This window comes from Bubalus bubalis, chromosome 19 (genome assembly GCF_019923935.1).
Source record: "Bubalus bubalis isolate 160015118507 breed Murrah chromosome 19, NDDB_SH_1, whole genome shotgun sequence".
Lineage (NCBI taxonomy): Eukaryota > Metazoa > Chordata > Mammalia > Artiodactyla > Bovidae > Bubalus > Bubalus bubalis.
Genome location: NC_059175.1, coordinates 39,083,916 through 39,107,291, shown reverse-complemented (window position 1 = coordinate 39,107,291; position 23,376 = coordinate 39,083,916). Strand labels below are relative to the sequence as shown.

At 40.9% G+C, this 23,376-nt stretch overlaps 1 protein-coding gene across 3 annotated transcripts in view; it reads left to right on the top strand.

Moving 5' to 3' along the window:
- The window catches only part of TTC23L (tetratricopeptide repeat domain 23 like), a 66,820-nt gene that overhangs the window by 31,720 nt on the left and 11,724 nt on the right, over window positions 1–23,376 (top strand). For all 3 annotated transcript variants that reach the window (XM_006071893.4, XM_006071895.4, XM_025270639.3), the window contains exons 9-11: window positions 12,866–12,993; window positions 20,119–20,268; window positions 23,201–23,283. In XM_006071893.4, coding sequence (XP_006071955.2) covers window positions 12,866–12,993; window positions 20,119–20,268; window positions 23,201–23,283 — 361 coding nt within the window. The remainder of the gene's footprint in view (window positions 1–12,865; window positions 12,994–20,118; window positions 20,269–23,200; window positions 23,284–23,376) is intronic.

The window sequence follows — 23,376 nt, the reverse complement described above, 5'->3', positions numbered from 1 at the left end:
TCTTCAACAGATGGTATTGGAACAATTGGTATCCAACTGTCCCCCAAAACGTCAAACACTTTTCATATTGTACATAAGCATTAACTCAAAATGAATCACTGTCCTAAATATAAGAACTAAAATTTGTATTTACTTTACAATAACCAATAAATAGTATAAAACAGCAAAGATACCAATTTTCTTCTATCAAATTGTCAGCATCTTTAAAAAGATAACCTTTTAGCATTGAAGAGAGCAATTTGATTACAAACTCCTTGAAGGACAGTTAGGCAGGATATTATACATCTTAGATATATATATATACATACATATATATATATGTATATATATTAAACTGTAAGGCAATCAACTTATCAACCATACTGTGTGAAAGTTTCAAAAATTTAAAATTATCTGTCATTTGCCAGATAGGTAAACAGGTCTGCTCAGTCATAGCTGGTGGGAGTGATAGTGTAATTGATATGAAATTGTGTTGGTGGTTTAGTCGCTAAGTCAAGTCTGATTCTTGTGACCCCATGGACTGTGGCCCACCAGACTCCTCTGTCCATGTGATTTCCCAGGCAAGAATACTGGAATGAGTTGCCATTTCCTTCTCCAGGGGATCTTCCTGACTCAGGATAGGTCTTGTGTCTCTTGTGTCTCCTGCACTGCAGGCAGATTCTTTACTGCTGAGCCACCAGGGAAACATTGTTATTAAATTCAGTTCAGTAGCTCAGTCCTGTCTGAAGCTCAGTCCTGTCTGACTCTTTGCTACTGCATGGACTGAAGCATGCCAGGCCTCCCTGTCCATCACCAAACTCCCAGAGTTTACTCAAACTCATGTCCATTGAGTTGGTGATGCCATCCAGCCATCTCATCCTCTGTCATCCCCCTCTCCTTCTGCCTTCAATCCTTCCCAGCATCAGGGTCTTTTCAAATGAGTCAGTTCTTCGCATCACGTGGCCAAAGGATTGGCGTTTCAGCTTCAACATCAGTCCTTCCAATGAATACTCAGGACTGATTTACCTAGGATGGACTGGTTGGATCTTCTTGCAGTCCAGGGGACTCTCAAGCGTCTTCTCCAACACCACAGTTTAAAAGCATCAGTTCTTTGGCACTTAGCTTTCTTTATAGTCCAACTCTCACATCCATACATAACTACTGGAAAAACCGTTATCTTTGACTAGACAGACCTTTGTTGGCAAAATAATGTCTCTTCTTTTTAATATGCTATCTAGGTTGGTCATAACTTTTCTTCCAAGGAAAAAGTGTCTTTTAATTTCGTGGCTACAGTCACCATCTGCAATGATTTTGGGGCCCCCCAAAATAAAGTCTGTCACTGTTTCCACCATTTCCCCACCTATTTGCCATGAAGTGATGGGGCCAGATGCCATGATCTTAGTTTTCTGAATGTTGAGCTTTAAGCCACATTTTTCACTCTCCTCTTTCACTTTCATCAAGAGGCTCTTTAGTTCTTCGCTTTCTGCTAAGTGTGGTATCATCTGCATATCTGAGGTTATTGATATTTCTCCCAGCAATCTTGATTCCAGCTTGTGCTTCATCCAGTCCAGCTTTTCTCATGATGTAATCTTCAGGTAAGTTAAATAATCAGGGTGACAATATACAGCCTTGACGTACTCCTTTCCCTATTTGAAACCATCTGTTGTTCCATGTCCAGTTCTAACTGTTGCTTCTTGTCTCAGGAGGCAGGTCAGGTGGTCTGGTATTCCCATCTCTTTAAGAATTTTCCACAGTTTGCTGTGATCCACACAGTCAAAGGCTTTGGCATAGTCAATAAAGCAGAAGTAGATGTTTTTCTGGAACTCTCTTGCTTTTTCGATGATCCAGCGGATGTTGGCAATTTGATCTCTGGTTCCTCTGCCTTTCCTAAATCCAGCTTGAATATTTGGAAGTTCACGGTTCACGTACTGTTGAAGCCTGGCTTGGAGAACTTTGAGCATTACTTTACTAGTGTGTGAGATGAGTACAATTGTGTGGTAGTTTGAACATTCTTTGTCATTGCCTGGCTTTGGGATTGGAATGAAAACTGACGTTTTCCAGTCCTGTGGCCACTGCTGAGTTTTCCAAATTAGTTGGCGTATTGAGTGCAGCACTTTCACAGCATCATCTTTTAGGATTTGAAATATTCTATCACCTTCACTAGCTTTGTTCATAGTAATGCTTCCTAAGGCCCAGTAGACTTTGCATTCCAGAATGTCTGGCTCTAGGTGATTCATTACACCATCCTGATTATCTGGGTCATGAAGATCTTTTTTGTATAGTTCTTCTGTGTATTCTTGCCACCTCTTAATATCTTTTGCTTCTGTTAGGTCCATACCATTTCTGTCCTGTATTGTGCCTATCTTTGCGTGAAGTGTTCCCTTGGTATCTCTTAATTTTCTTGAAGAGATCTGTAGTCTTTCCCATTCTTTTTTTCCCCTCTATTTCTTAGCATTGATCACTGAGGAAGGCTTTCTTATCTCTCCTTCCTCTTTTTTGAAACTCTGCATTCAAATGGGTATATCTTTCCTTTTCTCCTTTGCCTTTAGCTTCTGTTCTTTTCACAGCTATTTGTAAGGTCTCCTGAGACAACTGTTTTTCCTTTTTGAATTTCTTTTTCTTGGCGATGGTTTTGATTACTGCTTCCTGTACAATGTTATGAACCTCCATCCATAGTTCTTCAGACACTGTGTCTATCAGATCTCATCCCTTGAATCTGTTTGTCACTTCTACTATATAATTGTAAGGGATTTGATTAAGGTCATACCCATTTGGCAATAAGGAGTTCATGATCTGAGCCACAGTCAGCTCCCGGTCTTGTTTTTGCTGACTGTATAGAGCTTCTCCATCTTGGGCTGCAAAGAATATAATCAATCTGATTTGAAATTAAGGGACCAATTTGATATATATAATAAAATTGAAAAGGAAACATGTATAAGGATTTCACTTTGGCATTATTTGTAACTGTGAAATATTATAAGGAAAATTTGGTATGTTAGTTATATAGAATTTTGTAGTATTTAAAAGGGCCACAGTTGACCAATGGTTAGGATCCCAGGTTTTCACTGCCATGGCCTGGAATCAGTCCCTGGTCAAGGGACTGAGATCTTGCAATTATCAAAGTATGACCAAAATAAAATAAAAGGGCTAGATTTTACAAATAAAGAAAAGGTTAATTTTCAGCATTAAGGGGCTTCCCTAGTGGTCCAGTGGTTAAGAATCCGTCTCCCAATGCAGGGAACACAGGTTTGGTCCCTGCTCTGAGAAGATCCCACATGCCATGAGGCAACTAAACTGATGAGCCACAGCTACTGAGCCTGCAAACCTAGATGACGTGCTCTGCCACAACGAGAGAAGCCGCTGAGACGGGAAGCCCACACACCGCAACTCAAGAATAGTCCCTGCTTGCTGCAACTAGAGAAGAGCCCGCACACAGCAACAAAGGCCCAGTACAGTCAAAAATAAACTAAATAAATATTACAAAAGCATTAAGGAAAAAATAACTTGCACTTTTAGGACACAGAAAGTAAATGTGATGGTTTAGTTGCTAAGTAGTGTCCGACTCTTTGCAACCCCATGGACTTTAGCCTGCCAGGCTCCTCTGTCCATGGGATTTTCCAGGCAAGAATACGGGAGTGGGTTGCCATTTCCTTCTCCAGGGGATCTTCTGGACCCAGGAACTGAACCCAGGTCTCCTGCATTGCAGGCAGATTATTTACCGACTGAGCTAGGAGGTAAGCCGTATAGTTATATTTATATAAACATGAAAAATGAACTGCAGAGTAAGAAAAACTGCATCAAAATATAAACAGAGGTAGAGACTTCTGGCTCTGGCTTTGTGAAGAGTTCTGTATAACCTCTTAACATATATAGCATACACACACACACACACAAACTGAATAAAATGATTTAAAAAGTACCCATTTCAGGACACTGGAAATAGATAAGTAGATAACAAATTGCAAATCATTCTCAAATCTGTTAGAGCTTTAGGTAAAGAGTGAGTCTTTTTGGCATCTTGCCTGGGGCTGCTCCCACCCATCCACAGCCCCAGCTCAGGCCTTGAAGAACACAATTTTATCAACATGAGGCTAGCGGAGAAAGCCAGCACCTTTGCTGGCAGAGGAGGCTAGTGACTCATTTAAAGCATGGGACAGAAGCCTACAGATTTATCAGATAAAAGTGGCCAGCATAGTAGGAAATAAATTGGGGAATGCCTGATAATTGTTAGCCTGAATATGCTGTACTGGTTGGTGTCAGTAGCAGGCTAGTCATCAACTTTAACTGAAAGAACCTTGAAATGAGAGAGCCATAAAAAGGCTAAATAAGCTCTCCCAACATCTCTGGCCATCTGGGAAACCACATACACATGCAGGGGACCCTGGGGGATCCAGCAAAAAGCAACCAAAGGAGGCTTGAAATGTGATAGAGCTTTGAATGCACTCCCCAATCTACATACAGATCGCTCAACAGAGGATGAAAGACATAGCATCTGGAGGCATTTGAGCACAACCTCTTTCCAAGTCAGTGGGTCAACACTAGCTGGGCAGACACAGGGGTCACCCCCAGGAACCCATACTAAAAATTAAAGTAAGCATTGAAACCTGAGCAAAGACTTTCAGTATTTGGTCCACTGTGTAGGAACTTGGAAATCATCAATCCATTCTAACAATATAGAAGCTGATCAAACTGAAAAATCACTAACTCTTCTTTGATCTGTCAGAGAAGTGAGGTCATGGGTCACAAGTCAACTGATGCCTCTGAAACTGGAGAAACAGGTGAATACAGAGAATCACAGTTTACCAGAACAGATCACCATCTTGACAGGAACCAGTACTGGGGTTAAGAAAACCTGAACTGTAGTTGATGAGTTTCTGGAAGCTCAGTGTGGGCAAAATTTTTGAATTTTAAATTAAAAATTAGGAGAGTTAAAAATTCCAAGGTTACTCAATCATAGGGGATCCCCCACACTTTATATTTTTATCTCCAGAAACTTTATCAGGTTTTCAAAGTGAATATTGGAGAAAAATACCCTTTGCTTGCAGCAGGGAGGGGGAGAAAGTAGCCATTTAAAAAATATACCAGAGCATTCTGCTTAACAAGGCCTGCCTTCAACAGAAACTTTTCTTTTATGTAGACCCTAAATATTGGGGATTTTTTTCCTGGAGCCTAACCAACCTGAGAAGATGGAAATATCCAACTTTAGCCTCCTCCATGCTGTCCCGTCTGAGGGAGAGGAGGACTGAGGAGCACTTGTAGAGTTCACAGTCCAGAGGCATGGGCTCACCAAATCACAGGATTATACAATGCTTCCCTTCCCCCAACGCCTTACTACCACATTACTAAAGTCCTGTTTGGAGCAGTTCCTTTTATACAATACATCATGCCCAACTATCAAGAAGAAATACAAGGCATATTAAAAGTCAAAGACCATAATTTAAAGAGACAGAACAAGCATCAGTATCTTACTTAATTAATTAGAAATGGAAAATGAAGTGGCTCAGTCATGTCCAACTCTTTGCAACCCATGGACTGTACTGCCAGGCTCCTCTGCCCATGGGATTTTCCAGGCAAGAATACTGGAGTCGGTGCCATTTCCTTCTCCAGGGGATCTTCCCGACCAAAGGATCGAACCTTGATCTCCCACACTGTAGGAAGACTTTACCATCTGAGCCACTGGAATTATCAAACTGAGAATCTAAAACAAATATGTGATGTCCAAGGGCAGGAGATGGATTTCTCAGCTCAAAATAGAGAATACACCCTTCTGCTGCCTTTTTTTGGTGTGTGGAGGGGTGTCTGTTATTGATCTATCTGGACCCTCAAGGACTGGGCTATGTCTACCCATACTGGTGAGAGTGGAACTTCTTTACTCAGTCGACTGATTCAGATGCTCATCTCTCCTGGAAACACCCTCACAGATACACTCAGAAATAATTTTCTGCCAGCTATTTGGGCATCCTTAAGCCCAGTCAAGCTGACATAAAAGTCACCATCATAAATCCAGTCCTCATCAACTTGATATCTATCCACATCTCCTTAATCTTCAAATGAAGACAATAACAAGGTCATCATTCTACCTGACATGATACAGCTCTTCTGGTTACAACTGAAAAGACACTAATCCCTTCCCCAGAAGAGGAGGTGAAGTCCTTCAGGATGTTGACTAGCCTTGTGGTATCCCATAACTGGAAAACATCAAATGTAAATTTGATGATCTTTAAAGGCTGATATAAAGCTAATACATCTTGTGTTACATGATAAGAAAATAAAATAGTAAAGAAAACAAAGACATTTGCTTAATATGAATATGTGTATACACACACACAGATATATTTATAAAAGAAGGAGGAAATCTCATTACAATTATAGTCCTCATTTCTGTAACTGTTTGTGTGGTCATGGCTGGTATTTATAACTATCTTTTTCTACTACCCAATTTATATCCCTTTTGTCTTCAAGAAGCACCTCAGCTGGTAATGATTCTTTATCCAGTAAAGTGACCCAAACCTTCATTCCTGAATGGGTCATTACTAATCTGGCCTGGATTAGGATGTTGTAGTTTTTCATTGATCTTAATCACAGGGCACAGTACTACTAAGAGAAGCCCTAAGGGACCTGCTGTATTCCAGACTCTCCTGACCTCCACTGTGGAGTAGTACTCCAGTTTCCCCTGAAGGATCAGGAGCAATCACCCCGGTCAGCACAGTAACTCCTTTCCCTGTCTTTTGATTCAAAGGCATGAGGAACCCAAATAACCAGAAGGCGGTCTCAACTTCCAGTTCAGTGGAATCATTGTATCTCCTAACGAATGCATTCATCCCTCTAGAACTAAGATCTTTAGACCAGCAGAACATACAGTTATGGTAACAGGAAGCAAAACTTTTGCTAGTGGGTCATAGGGATAATGATGAGTGATGGTACTCACGTGTCCATCCCTTGATTCCTAGACCTGTGAATCCTGACTATTGGAGACACAGCACCATATACTGGATGCTGATTCAAAGAATATACAGCCTTCTGGAGAAGCTTGACCCAGCCTTGCAAAGTATTGCCACCTAGCTGACACTGTAACAGAGTCTTCAAAAGACATCCCACTATTTTATCAAGCTAGCTGCTTTAGGATGGTGGGCAACCATCCTAAGGGCTTCCCTGATGGCTCAGTTGGTAAAGAATCCAGCTGCAATGCAGGAGACACTGGTTAGATTCCTGGGTTGGGAAGATCTGCTGGAGAAGGGATAGGCTACCCACTCCAGTGTTCTTAGACTTCCCTTGTAGCTCAGCTGGTAAAGAATCCACCTGCAATGTGGGAGACCTGGGTTTGATCCCTGGATTGGGAAGATCCCCTGGAGAAGGGAATGGCTACCCACTCCAGTATTCTGGCCTGGATAATTCCATGGGCTGTATAATCCATGGGGTCGCAAAGAATCAGATACAACTGAGTGACTTTCACTAACTGTGCTAAAGTGGTGAATTCCACGAGCCTGGGTCCATTGCCATACTCCCTTTGCTGTGAAGTAATTTCCTTGATAGGAAGCAATATTGTGTGGAATATCATGATGGTGAATAAGGCATTCTCTAAGTCCCCAGATGGTAGTTTTGGCAGAAGCACTGCATGCAGGAAATGCAAATCTGCATCCAGAGTAAGTGTCTGTTCCAGTAAGGACAAAACACTGGCCCTTCCCTGATGGAAGTAGTTCAGAGTAACCAACCTGCTACCAAGTAAATGACTGGTCACCTGGGGAATGGTGCCATATGGGGAATTCAGCATTGGTTCCAAGTGGTGCAGCGGTAAAGAATCCACCCACCAGTGCAGGAGACACACGAGATGCGGCTTTTATCCCTGGGTCAGGAAGATCCCCTGGAGAAGGAAGTGACAGCCCACTCCAGTATTCTTGCCTGGAAAGTTTCATGGACAGAGGAGCCTGGCTTGCTACAGTCCGTGGAGTTGCAAAGAGTCAGACATGACTGACCATGTACGCACATCATATCACTCTGTCCTGGCATCCTGGGCACTCAGCAGTGGCCATGATCAAGTTGTCCTTGGTGAGTGGAGTCCATGTTATTGAGCCCACTCCTGGCACCAAAATCTATATTAGTCAGGTTCTCCAGAGAAGCATAACCAGCAGTACATATAGACAGAGATAATATAAGAGGAGCTTTATTATAGAAATCGGCTCATATGTAGTTACGGAGAATGAGAAGTACCACAATACGCCATGTATAAGCTGATGAGCCGGGAAAGCTGATGGCATAATTTAGTCTGAATTTGAAGGCCTGAGAACCAGGGAAGCTAATGGTGTAAATCCCAATATGAGGACAAAGACCTGAGAACTGGGGGATGTGGGGACCTCTGATGTAAGTCTTGGAAATGAAAGGCTCAACGGGCTGGAGTAGATGGATTTCACAGTTCAAGAAAAGAAAGCAGGAGTCACCCTTCCTTTGCCCTTTTTGATTCTATTCAGTCCCTCAATAGATTTGATTACCGTTATATTGAATGGTTTGCCTTGGAAATGAACAGAGATCATTCTGTCTGTTTTGAGATTGCATCCAAGTACTGCATTTCAGACTCTTTTGTTGACTATGATGGCTACTCCATTTCTTCTAAGGGATTCCTGCCTGCAGTAATAGATATAATGGTCATATGAGTTAAATTCATCCATTCCAGTCTGTTTTAGTTTGCTGATTCCTAGAATGTCAAAGTTCACTCTTGCCATCTCCTGTTTAACCACTTCCAATTTGCGTTGATTTATGGACCTAACATTCCAGGTTCCTATGAAATATTGCTCTTTACAGCATCAGACCTTGCTTCTATCACCAGTCCCATCCACAACTGGGTGTTGTTTTTGCTTTGGCTCCATCCCTTCATTCTTTCTGGAGTTATTTCTCCACTGATCTCCAATAGCATATTGGGCACCTACTGACCTGGAGAGTTCATCTCTCAATGTCCTATCTTTTTGCCTTTTCATGCTCTTCATGGGGTTCTCAAGGCAAGAATACTGAAGTGGTTTGCCATTCCCTTCTCTAGTGGACCACATTCTGTCAGACCTCTCCACCATGACCCATCCGTCTTGGGTGGCCTCACACGGCATGCCTTAGTTTCACTGAGCTAGACAAAGCTGTGGTCCACGTGATCAGATTGGCTAGTTGTCTGTGATTGTGGTTTCAGTCTGTCTGCCCTCTGAGGCCCTCTCTCAGCACCTACCGTCTTACTTGGATTTCTATTACCTTGGACGTGAGGTATCAAGCTGGTTTTAGAAAAGGCAGAGAAACCAGAGATCAAATTGCCAATATCCTCTGGATCATCGAAAAAGCAAGAGAGTTCCAGAAAAACATTGATTTCTGCTTTATTGACTATGCCAAAGCCTTTGACTGTGTGGATCACAATAAACTGTGGAAAATTCTTCAAGAGATGGGAATACCAGACCACCTGACCTGCCTCTTGAGAAGCCTGTATACAAGTCAGGAAGCAACAGTTAGAACTGGACATGGAACAGACTGGTTCCAAATAGGAAAAGGAGTATGTCAAAGCTGTATATTGTCACCATGCTTATTTAACTTATATGCAGAATACATCATGAGAAACGCTGGGCTGGAGGAAGTACAAGTTGGAATCAAGATTGCTGGGAGAAATATCAATAACCTCAGATATGCAGATTACACCACCCTTATGGCAGAAAGTGAAGAAGAACTAAAGAGCCTCTTGATGAAAGTGAAAGAGGAGAGTGAAAAAGTTGGCTTAAAGCTCAACATTCAGAAAACTAAGATCATGGCATCTGGTCCCATCACTTCATGGCAAATAGGTAGGGAAACAGTGGAAACAGTGGCTGACTTTATTTTTCTGGGCTCCAAAATTACTGGAGATGGTGATTGCAGCCATGAAATTAAAAGACGCTTGCTCCTTGGAAGGGAAGTTATGACCAACCTAGACAGCATATTAAAAAGCAGAGACATTACTTTGCCAACAAAGGTCCATATAGTCAAGGCTATGGTTTTTCCAGTGGTCATGTATGGATGTGAGAGTTGGACTGTGAAGAAAGCTGAGCACCGAAGAATTGATGCTTCTGAACTGTGGTGTTGAAGAAGACTCTTGAGAGTCCCTTGGACTGCAAGGAGATCCAACCAGTCCATCTTAAAGGAGATCAGCCCTGGGTGTTCATTGGGGGGACTGATGTTGAAGCTGAAACTCCAATCCTTTGGCCACCTGATGCAGACAGCTGACTCATTTGAAAAGACCCGGATGCTGGGAAAGATTGAGGGCAGGAGGAGAAGGGGACAACAGAGGATGAGATGGTTGGATGGCATCACCGAAACAATGGACATGGGTTTGGGTGGACTCTAGGAGTTGGTGATGGACAGGGAGGCCTGGTGTACTGCGGTTCATGGGGTCGCAAGGAGTCGGACACGACTGAGTGACTGAACTAAACTGAACAATAGATTTGATAATTCTTGTCTATGTTGATAAGTGAAAGTTGCTCAGTCATGTCCAACTCTTTGTGACCCCATGGACTGTATAGTTGATGGAATTCTCCAGGCAAGAATACTGGAATGGGTAGCCATTCCCTTCTCCAGGGGATCTTCCTGACCCAGGAGTCAAACTGGAGTCTCCTGCATTGCAGGTGGATACTTTACCAGCTGAGCTACCAGGGAAGCCCATGTTAATAAGGGTAGCTCTTTACTCAGTATACTGATTTAGATGCTAGTGTCTTCCAGAAATACCTTCACAGACACACCAGAAATTATTATTTACTAGCTTATCTGGGATCCCTTAGCCCAGTCAAGTTGGCACATAAAATTAACCATCATAAGTCCTTACTTGGGGACAAAATTATGCTGGAAATCTCTATCTTCCACTTAATTTTTCTGTGAATATAAAACTGCTCTAAAAGGTTTATTAATCAAAAATAAAAACCAAGCACACACAGATAACACCAGAGCAAAGACATTAGCCTCCCAACACCATTGGGAGACAGGTTGTATAGTTTACCCAATAAACAGAACCCCACAAAGATGTATCAGAATCTATGATTACTCCTATGATTATCTAAAGTGTAGAGTTATCAACAACAACAACAAAAAGAGAAGAATACAGAGAGGCAGAAGCCCATGACTCAGAAAAAGAGCAGTCAATAGAAATTGACTCTTAAGTGGGCTAGATGTTGGATTTAGCAAAGACTTCAAAGCAGCTATCATAAATATGTTGAAAGAATTAAAGGAAACAGTTCAAAGAATTAAAAGAAAATATTATGAAAATTATTTAGTAAATATGAAATCTTTATATTTTTATAGAGAAATATAAACTGCTTTAAAAAATTAGCTAAAATGGAAATTCTGGAGTTTTAAGATATAGTAACTTAATAAAAAATGTGTTAATGGTCTCAACATCAGCTTTGAGATAGCAGAAAAGATAGAGGTAGCTCAAAAGCAGGTCACTAGAGATGATCCAATCAAAAGAATAGCAATAGGAGGTACTGAAGAGAAACAAGAGCATCAGATATCTGTGCGACAACAGCAGGAGTACACACACTCACGTAATGGGAGCTCCATAAGGAGAGGAGAAAGAATAAGGCAGAAAATCATCTAAAGAAATCATGGCCCCGAAGTTCCCAAATTGGATAAAAATGTTATCGACAGATCTGAAAGTCTCAATGCTAAGTAAGGTAAGCACAAATAAAATCACAGTTGCACATGTAGTCAAATTGTTGAATGACAAAGAGAAAGTCTCAAAAGCAGCAATGGAAAAACAACTATTTACAGGAGAACAGTAATATGATTAATGGTTGATTTTTCATCAGATAAATTAAGGCTAGAAGGCAGTGGAAAATACTGCAGTAAAATTCAGCCAAGAATTGTAACCCCACAAAACTATCCTTCAGAAATAAAGATGAGATAAAGGGATTTCTGGATAAACCATATCAGGATTTATTGGTAGCAGCCTTGTCCTAAAAGAAACACTAAAGGAAACCCTCAGGCTGAAAGAAAATGACAGCAGATGGTAAGTCATCCACAGAAAGGAATGGAATTGGAACTGATAAGTATGGGGGGAAATACAGTAGACTATATTCACATATACAAATATTCGTCAGCTTGTGAATGTGTAAACAAATGTCATATATCCATATGATAGAAAAATACTCATTTAGAAAAAGAAGTGAAGTACTAATTCATGCAACAACATGGATGAACCTCAAAACAGCATGCTACATGAAAGAATCAGCTTGAAAAGACTACATATTGTGTGATCACATCATTTATCATGGTTACATAACTGTTACAGACTGTATAATTACAATGGGCCAATGTGAGTTATAAAGCTTACACCTTAATACAGTGGCTAAAAAATGTTAGTGCCTGTTCCCAAGTGATGTGTATGGAGATAATTTTCATTTGCTTTTTGCTTCTCTGCATTTTCTAGATTGATTACAAAAATATCTATTATGTTTGGAATAAAAGACATCATTGGAAGTAAATTTTTAAACAACTGTAAATTTAAAATTCTTTTAAAATGAAAACTCACTCTCTCCACACACATACACCCAACAGGAACCCCAATAAACAGCAATCTCTGTAAGACTTTAACTAAAAATATAGTCTTCCATTGCACAGGAGAGTTTAACTTGTGGTTATTTTAGGTCTTAGAATAAGACTGTTCAGACCTAAGCTTTCTTTTCCTACAGAAAATCCATGCATTTCATCAAAAAAATAAAATTAGAACTTCATCTGATGCCATCAAACTATATCTCAGACTGTTTGAAGCTTTTATGATTCCTGGAAAGAGGACAGCTATGGGATTTAAGCATGAAAATGTCTGATTGAGCCAAAGTTGAAATTAGACACTTGTAAAGGTTAGCATATTGCCTTAAATAATTGTTTCCCTTTTATGCAGATGCTGTTGGGCTGTATTTTATGAAAAGCATCACTGCATATCAAACAACACTGGGCCCAGAGGATTATGAAACACTGACAACTGTTGAAGAATTTTGCAAATGGCTTGTTCAAAATGGGGAAAAGCAGGTAAATATTATCAACTCACAAATGTAATTCCTAGATTGTTTGTTAGATTGAGGCAACCTTTTTCATTTCATAATTCAGAAAGTCTGATGCTGTAAAGAACAATATTGCATAGGAACCTGGAATGTTAGATCCATGAATCAAGGTAAATTGGAAGTGGTCAAACAGGAGATGGCAAGAGTGAACATTGACATTTTAGGACTCAGTGAACTAAAATGGACCAGAACAGATGAATTTAATTCAGATGACCATTATATCTACTACTGTGGGCAAGAATCCATTTGGAAGAAATGGAGTAGCCTTCATAGTCAACAAGAGTCCGAAAGGCAGTACTTGGTGCAATCTCAAAAATGACAGAATGATCTCTGTTTCCAAGGCAAACCATTCAATATCACAGTAATCCAAGTCTATGCCCCAACCACTAATGCTGAAGAAGCTGAAGTTGAATGGTTCTATATGAAGACCTACTGAGCTGAGCACCGAAGAATTGATGCTTTTGAATGGTGGTGTTGGAGAAGACTCTTGAGACTCCCTTGGACTGCAAGGAGGTCCAACCAGTTCATCCTAAAGGAGATCAGTCCTGAGTGTTCATTGGAAGGATTGATGTTGAAACTGAAACTCCAATATTTTGGCCACCTGATGTGAAGAGCTGACTCATTTGAAAACACCCTGATGCTGGGAAAGATTGAGGGAGGGAGGAGAAGGGAGTGACAGAGGATGAGATGGTTGGATGGCATCACTGACTTGATAGACATGAGTTTGGGTAAACTCTGGGAGTTGGTGATGGACAGGGAGGCTTGGCATGCTGTGGTCCGTGGGGTTGCAAAGAGTCGGACATGACTGAACTGAACTGAACTGATGGAGACCTACGAGACCTTCTAGAACTAACACCAAAAAAAGATGTCCTTTTCATCATAGGGGACTAGAATGCAAAAGTAGGAAGTCAAGAAATACCTGGAGTAATAGGCAAATTTGGCCTTGGAGTACAAACAAAGCAGGGCAAAGGCTAACAGAGTTTTGCCAAGAGAACACACTGGTCATAGCAAACACCCTCTTCCAACAATACAAGAGATGACTCTCTACATGGACATCACAGATGGTCAATACCAAAATCAGATTGATAATATTCTTTGCAGCCAAAGATGGAGAAGCTCTATACAGTCAGCAAAAACAAGACTGGGAGCTGACTGTGGCTCAGATCATGACTCCTTATTGCAAAATTCAGACTTAAATTGAAAAAAGTAGGGAAAACCACTGGGCTTCTCTGGTGGCTCAGCTAGTAAAGAATCCACCTGCAATCTGGAGACCTGCATTCAATCCCTGGGTTGGGAAAATCCCCTGGAGAAGAGCATGGCAACCTACTCTAGTATTATGGCCTGGAGAATTCCATGGACTGTTTAGTCCATGGGGTTGCAAAAGTCAGACACGACTGAGTGACTTTCACTTCTTCTAGGGAAAACGACTAGGCCATTCAGGTATGACCTAAATCAAATCCCTTATGATTATACAGTGGAAGTGACAAATAGATTCAGGGGATTAGATCTGATAGACACAGTGTCTGAAGAACTATGGATGGAAGTTCATAACATTGTACGGATGTTTGGTGGTGATCAAAACCATCCCCAAGAAAAAGAAATGCAAAAAGGCAAAATGGCTGTCTGAGGAGGCCTTAAAGGTTGCTGAGAAAAGAAGAGAAGTGAAAGGCAAAGGAGAAAAGGAAAGATATACCCATCTGAATGCAGAGTTCCAAAGAATAGAAAGGAGAGATAAGAAAGCCTTCCTAAGTGAACAGTGCAAAGAAATAGAGGAAAACAATAGAATGGGAAAGACTAGAGATCTCTTCAAGAAAATTAGAGATACCAAGGGAATATTTCATGCAATCAGATCAGATCAGATCAGTCGCTCAGTCGTGTCCGACTCTTTGCGACCCCATGAATCGCAGCACACCATGCCTCCCTGTCCAACATCAACTCCCGGAGTTCACTCAGACTCACGTCCATCGAGTCAGTGATGCCATCCAGCCATCTCATCCTCTGTCGTCCCCTTCACCTCTTGCCCCCAATCCCTCCCAGCATCAGAGTCTTTTCCAATGAGTCAACTCTTCACATGAGGTGGCCAAAGTACTGGAGTTTCAGCTTCAGCATCATTCCTTCCAAAGAAATCCCAGAGCTGATCTCCTTCAGAATGGACTGGTTGGATCTCCTTGCAGTCCAAGGGACTCTCAAGAGTCTTCTCCAACACCACAGTTCAAAAGCATCAATTCTTCGGTGCTCAGCCTTCTTCTCAGTCCAACTCTCACATCCATACATGACCACAGGAAAAACCATAGCCTTGACTAGACGGACCTTTGTTGCAAAGATGGGCACGATAAAGAACAGAAATGGTATGGACCTAACACAGCAGAAGATATTAAGAAGAGGTGGCAAGAATACACAGAAGAACTATACAAAAAAGATCTTAATGACCCAGATAAGCATGATGGTGTGATCACTCACCTAGAGCCAGATTTCCTGGAGTGTGAAATCAAGTGGGCCTTAGGAAGCATCACAACAAAGCTAGTGGAGGTAATGGAATTCCAGCTGAACTATTTGAAATCCTAAAAGATGATGCTGTTGGCACCCAATATGCCAGCAAATTTGGAAAACTTAGCAGTGGCCACAGGACTGGAAAAGGTCAGTTTTCATTCCAATCTCAAAGAAAGGCAATGCCAAAGAATGTTCAAACTACTGCACAATTGCACTCATTTCACATGCTAACAATGGCAACCCACTCCAGTGTTCTTGCCTGGAGAATCCCAGGGATGGGGGAGCCTGGTGGGCTACCATCTATGGGGTCGCACAGGGTTGGACACGACTGAAGTGACTTAGCATCAGCAGCAGCAGCACATGCTAACAAAGTGAAAGTGAAGTGAAGTCACTCAGTCATGTCCAACTCTTTGCGACCCCATGGACTGTAGCTTACCAGGCTCCTCAGTCCATGGAATTTTCCAGGCAAGAGTACTGGAGTGGGTTGCCATTTCCTTCTCCAGGGGATCTTCCCGACCCAGGGATTGAACCCAGGTCTTCCCCTTTGCAGGCAGATGCTTTACCATCTGAGGCACTAGGGAAGCCCACACTCTAACAAAGTAATGCTCAAAATTCTCAAAGCGATGCTTCAACATTACATGAACTGAGAACTTCCAGATGTTCAAGCTGGATTTAGAAAAGGCAGAGGACCCAGAGATCAAATTGCCAACATCTGTTGGATCATAGAAAAAGGAAGAGAATTCCAAAAAAACATCTACTTCTGCTTCACTGACTACGCTAAAGCCTTCGATACACAACAAACGGTAGAAATTCTTCAAGAGATGAGAATATCAGACCACCTTACCTGCCTCCTGATAAAATTGTATGCTAGCCAAGAAGCAGCCATTAGAACTGGACATGGAACAACAGACTAGTTCCCAATTGGGAAAGGAGTATGTCAAAGCTGTATATTGTCACCCTTCTTATTTAACTTATATACAGAGTACATCATGTGAAATGCTAGGCTGGATGAAGCACAAGCTGGAATCAAGATTGCCAGGAGAAACATCAATAACCTCAGATATGCAGTTGACACCACCCTTATGGAAGAAAGCGAAGAGGAACTAAAGAGCCTCTTGATGAAAGTGAAAAGGGAGAGTGAAAAAGCTGGCTTAAAACTCAACATTCACAAAACTAAGATTATGGCACCCCATCCCATCATTTCATGGCAAATAGATGGGCAAACAATGGAAACAGTGACAGACTTTATTTTCTTGGGCTCCAAAATCACTGCAGATGGTGACTGCAGCCATGAATTTAAAAGACACTTGCTCCTTGGAAGAAAAGCTATGACCAACCTAGACAGCTTATTAAAAAGCAGAGACATTACTTTGCCAACAAAGGTCCATCAGGTCAAAGCTATGGTTTTTCCAGTGGTCATGTATGGATGTGAGAGTTGGACCATAAGGAAAGCTGAGTGCTGAAGAGTTAATGCTTTTGAACTGTGGTATTGACGAACACTCTTGAGAGTCCTTTGGACTACAAGGAGATCAAACCAGTCAGTCCTAAAGGAAATCAGTCCTGAATATTCACTGAAAGGACTGATGCTGAAGCTGAAGCTCCATTACTTTGGCTACCTGATGTGAAGAACTGACATTAGAAAAGACCTTGATGCTGGAAAGCTTGAAGGCAGTAGGCGGAGGAGGTAACAGAGGACAAAATGGTTGCATGGCATCACCGACTTAATAGAAGTGAGTTTGAGCAAACTCCAGGAGATGGTGAAGGATAGGGAAGCCTGGCATGCTGCAGTTCATGGGGTCTCAAACAGTCAGACATGACAGAGTGACTGAGCAACAACATTCAGAAACAGATGCTCAGAGGAGGCTCAGGTAATCCCAGGAATAAAAATAGGGCTGTTGCAGCTTGCACTATTAGCCAGGAAAAAAATAAGGCTGGTGCATGTTGCAATATTAGGTTTGTTTTTTTTTTTTAAGTATTTTTCCTATATCTTGAAATATGAGCCCCTTCAAATCCAGGACACATATAATCTCTAGTCCTGTAAATTTCATATTTTAAGTCAAATGGGCTTTCATCTTTAGATATAGCTAAGTTTTTGTTTTTTTTTTTTTACTCTTGATATATTATTTCCTTCTCAGTTTCTGGTCTTCAGCTCCTTATTGACCAAACTTTTTTTTTTCACATTAAAAAAGAGTTATAGCCATCAAAAGAAGCTTTTGATCGCTGACCTTTTTACTTAGAAGTCCGATGAGTCTAAACTCTTACTCAAAAACTTTGGACCTGAACTTAATGTACTGAGTTTAGCATGAAGGCAGTGAAGACCTCTATTTGTCATGAGATAGAACGTGACTTTGATCTGACCAAGTCAACTCTTTATTCTTCATCAGGCATGTGAAGAAACAGTATGGATCTGACATGATCTTGTTGGCCATGTGACAACCAGTTTAAGAATAGGGTGTTAGGCACATAATAGGAAAGGTTTTTTGTGTTTTTTTTTTTCAAGGAATGAAGAAAAAGCTTCTTTTATTTCACATTTGAACATTTTTATAAATGATGACATTTTCTTTAGTTCTATTAATTGCCACCCGTAGAGGCAAAAAACATGGTGATGATTTGCAATGTTTTTTATTATTTTTACAACGGCCTTGGGATTTTCTGTTGATTCGGAAGATTAACATGAGCTAGCAAAGCCACAGATGTATCTAATATTTTAATTTAGTTTCCATGGTGTGAAGGCACTTGGTCAGAGTCTCATAGCTTATTCTTGTTACGTTCTGATACAATGAACATCATGACTTTGTGATAAGACACCGATATCAATGCCTAACAGCTCTCTGCTTCTAACTACATGTACAAATCTCCTAGAGAGAGATACAAAAGCGTTTGCGTGCCAGCCAGGTGGCTCTGAATCTAAACCACAGGCAGGACTGTGGACAGATCACCTTTACTACTAGGAAATTAGCTCGACAAGGGCAAGGGTTTTTGTTTTGTTCACTGTTGTGTCCTCAATGCCTGAAATGGTAACTGGTACATAGTAGGTGCTCAATAACTTGAATTACTTTGCTGAATTTCATAACACACTTCCCGTGGGATGTGCGTATGTGCTAAGTCACTTCAGTTCAACTTCAGTGTCTGACTCTTTGCAACCCTATGGACTGTATGTAGCCCACCAGGCTTCTCTGTCCATGGGATTCTCCAGGCAAGAATACTGGAGTGGGTTGCCATGCCTTCCTCCAGGGGATCTTCCTGACACAGGGATCAAACCCAAGTCTCCTACCTCTCCTGCATTGGCAGGTGGGTTCTTTACCACTAGTGCCACCTGAAACCGAAGCCCCAAAGAAACTGATCTTAGGGAGACAGCAGTGAGCAGTCCTGAAGAGAGACCTTAGTTCCCTGCCCAGGAATTGAACATGGGTAGCCTGGATGAAAACCAGGAATCCTAGCTACTAGACCATCAGGGATAATTCCATTTTAAAAGGAGCTTTTTCTTCCACCCTTCAAGCCTGAGATGAGACCCTCAGCCTGTTCTAGAGGACCATCACAGAAACTCAGAAGATTTAGGAATTATGTTCCCTTGAAAAATAAATTTTTTTTTTCAAATAGAGGTTTAATCTGCCACTGATAAAAAATAAACAATATCCACTAGCCAGAACTGCCATCTTCCAGGCTGAGAGTATCTCAGGCTTGAGAACAGGAGAAAAAGCTCCTTTTAAAATGGAATTGTTGACACTATTTTATCTTAGTATATTGAGTACAATTTATTTTCAACAAAAATATATATGTGTATATATTTATATATGTATTGACTATATAAAATGTTGTCTATTACACACATATACACACACACATAATTTTTTAAAGAGACTGCAATAAAGCAAACGTTGCAAAATAATTGCCAGTTGGTGAATCTGGGTGAAAATATTTTGTGTATTTATTCTACTATTCTTTCAGGTTTTCTGAAGGTTTGAAAACTTTCTTTAAAAGTCATTAAAAAAAAAAAAAAAAAGGAGCAAGGGCTTGGGACTTCCTGGTGGTCCAGTGGTTAAGACTTCTCATTCTATTGCAGGGGGTGCCAGATCGATCCCTCATCAGGGAGCAAAGATCCCACATGCCTTGTGGCCAAAAAACCAAAACATAAAACAGAAACAATATTGTAACAAATTCAATAAAGACTCTAAAACTGTCCCCATTAAAAAAAAAATCTTAAAAAAAAAAAAGAGCAAGGGCTATGGAATTCAGACTGGCTGGTTTGAATCTTGACACTGCTAACTGTAGGCTGTGTGAGCTCAAGCAAGATCCTTTGCCTTTATTAGTTTCCATTCCTTCATCTAGAAAAGAGTGTAATAACATTTCTCTGTTGTAGGGTAGTCATAGAGATGAAATAACATTGTCCATGTGAATTAACTACTATAATTAATTATAAGCTTGGAACCTCAACTCTTCATGGAAACATTACCTAGATGACATATAACACCCGACTGACTGATCCTGGTGGGTTGTGCCATTGTGGGGTAGGATGTCTCCTGTAGAGAAGAATACAACCAGCATGCTCCTTCAGAATTGCCAGGCGAATTAAAAGTATGTATGTATTTTTTTAATCCCCTAGGAGGCCTATAGACTGCTAAAGGCTTCATTGAGATCTCAGGTCATCAGCTATGGTGACTGTAGTGAAAAAGCGGCTGAAACATTTTATAACATGGGCAAGATCTGCTTTGCCAAAGGAGAGCTCAGAAAGGCGGTTCAACTGCTAAGGAAGGTAAATACTGGCTGGTTTTGTTACATTTGCTCCCAAGCCTGTAAGCACAATGTGAGGGGAGGGGTGTGTGTGTGTTTTCCCTTCGCTTCCTTTTTTCTCGCCTTCCTTCCTTCTCTTTTTCTTTTTTTTTAAAGTAAAGTGTTCTCTTTTGAATATTCTCCACATTGTTAGATGTGCTGAGGAAGAATATGACTACAGAAACTTTTATTGTGTCCATGCCTGGACCAGAGTCTTAAAAGAGTAACACTCTAATCCTGAAATCTTGGTATGTCAGCAGCAGAATCTTGAGGAAGGACTCGAGGTTGTGTTAGAACAAGGAACACTTTGTACAGCCATCCTTACTCAAGTACTGATTCCTAGTATCCTAGAAGTTTATTCCCTAGTAGTAGGATGTGGCAAGAGGTGTGACTAACAGTTGTTCAACCAGTCAGCTTACTAACAGACCAAGCTTAAGACTTGGTAAGATTGGTAGTGATGTCTCTACTTAAAACCCAGCTTTGTTCAATGTCAGAGGAAAAGTTAGTATAAATCAACTAAAAGTGAAAGTGAAAGTCACTCAGTCATGTCCGACTCTTTGTGACCCCATGGAGTATACAGTCCATGAAATTCTCCAGGCCAGAATACTGGAGTGGGTAGCCTTTCCTTTCTCTAGGGCAGAGTCAAAAGCAGTCCACACATATATATTGCCAAATGTCAGGACTGGATACATTTTATCTCCTTTCAGGTTAACTAAATGTAATCAGAAAATAGGTATTAAAATAGTAAGTAACAGAAGAAAGGGGGCTTCATTTTGAAGGTTAAGAGAAAACAAAAACCCTGTGAAAATACAAGGTCACAACAACTTCTTCAGGGAAGGATAAACACATGGCTGGCAGCTCTGTCATGGGATCATAAACCTGTAAGAAGAGAAAACTTTAAAATGAATGGATCACAGTTTGAGGACAAAAGATGAGATGAATTTAAATTTTTAAGGGTGAATTAAGGAATTTCAGGAAAACAAGAAATTTGAAACAATTCAATCCGGATTGAAAATATTGAAGAGAATCTTAACATGCTGAGTGTTGTTGAGCAATATTCCCCAAATCTAGGATTGCAACAGAACAAAACAAATTTGTACAACAAAATAAAATTGAAACAGAAAACAGATTCCTGAGTCCCACCCCAGACTATTAAATCAGATATTCTAAGACTGGTGTCCAGAATCTGTATTTTTAATCCTCTTTAGCCAAAGAATTCTAATGTATTTCTGAAGAGAGACTGTAATATCAGTACTTGAAATAGAAACAGTAATTAAAGAAATCATTGAAGATAATTTTTCTGAATCATAAAAGACCACATTGTAAGGGTTTGCTTACCATATTCCACACAAAATCAATGAAAGGAGAGCCCCAGCTAGATCTTACCTAGCAATGAAGGCTCTGCCCTCCATTTGCAATAGGGATTCAACCTGAATCTTTGTTTGGATGCCAGACATTGTGTATTTTACATTGCTGAGTATTGGATATTTTTGTGTTCCTGTAAGTATTCTTGAACTTTGTTCTGGAATTCAGTCAAATTACTTTGTTGTGAAATTTTGTTACACTAGAGTTTGGTCCTTTTAGATCTTGCTTTTAAGATTTGTTAGATGGGACAAGGGCTCATTTAGTCAAGGTCTATTTATCCCCCATTACTGAAGCAAAAGCCTCAGTACCTCTGAGTAGCCCACCCAGTGCTCCACGACAACGTGGCTTTCCAGTTTGGCTGGTGGGAACAGGCGTTGTACCTGGCTGTATGTAAACACTGCCCTGTTCCCTCTGGGACCTGCAGATGATTCTTTTCTCAAGCCTTGGGCAGTTTTTACATGTCTATGTTAATCAGTACTCTCCTGAATATAGTTGTCCCTCTGTGTCTGTGGGGGATTGGTTCTAGGACTCCCCACCCGCCCTCTTCACCAACACCAAAGTTTGCAGATGCTCAGTCTCTAGTATAAAATGGTGTAGTACCAAAAAAAAAAAAAAAAAAAAAATGGTGTAGTACAGTCAGCCCCACTGTACCTGCAGGTTCCCAGACTGTGGGTCAGCTATATTTGAAGGGGATATTCTGCAGATACAGATATTCTTTTTCTGTGCAGCTGTCTCTCCTCTGTTACTCTGCCCTAAGAATCTTCTGAGAGTCTGAGCTCCATATCCTCAATTCAGGGCGCTAGCTGAGCTCCACTTCCCTGCATCAAAGCTTGGAGAGGCTCTCACAGTAGTAATCTGGGGAAGTCGTAGGGTTTACTTCACTTGTTTTTCCTCTCTCAGGAACACCGCCTTTTGTTGCCCAATGTTCACTGTCTTGAAGATCGTTTCAAATATATTTTGTCTACTTTTTCTTTTTTGATTGTTTCATTTGGGAGGGTAAATCTGGTGCCTGCAATTCCATCTTGATTGGATCAAGAGAGATCAGCAGTTAAGTTTACAATGGAAAACTGCTTAAGGGTAAAGTTATGTAGCATAAGAATGCAATGCAAATTTGGGACTCATACACTGATTTTGTTTATATCCATCCATTTGGTTACAGCTATTTGGAAAATCCTGATGGAAGCTACGGCTGTAATTCTGGTGGAGACCACTCTAGGTTTTAGATAGGCGTGCTGTCAGTTTTCAGGCCTGTTACTTAGATTATCCATAACCACATGGATATGGATTATCCATATCCATATTCATATCCATAGCCAGGATGGTAGTGGAAGCTTCAGCAAAGCAGAAGGGAGACGCTCAGAGGGGTCAGAGCCTTCAGTTCAGACTCCTTCCTGCTTAATAGGGAACCAGGAGGAAACAGAAGTTCAGCCTTTTGAAATGTAAACCTGTGACATCTCAGTTCCACTTGTGCTCTCCTGAGTTTGATTTATAGTTAAGGTGCTTGCTATCTGCTTCTCTTTAACCTATCATGTTTCTCAACTTGCCTGCAGTGTCTGATGATTCAAATACTCATATATGGAGATGAGCACAGTAAAAGCAGAGACACCAAAAACCTCCTGACCCTAATGCAGAGGTGAGTTCTGGTCCTGATCATCAACCAAGTCTTCAGTGTGGATATACGGATAGCATGGCCTCTCCGAGATTCATTTATTTGGGGTGATTCACC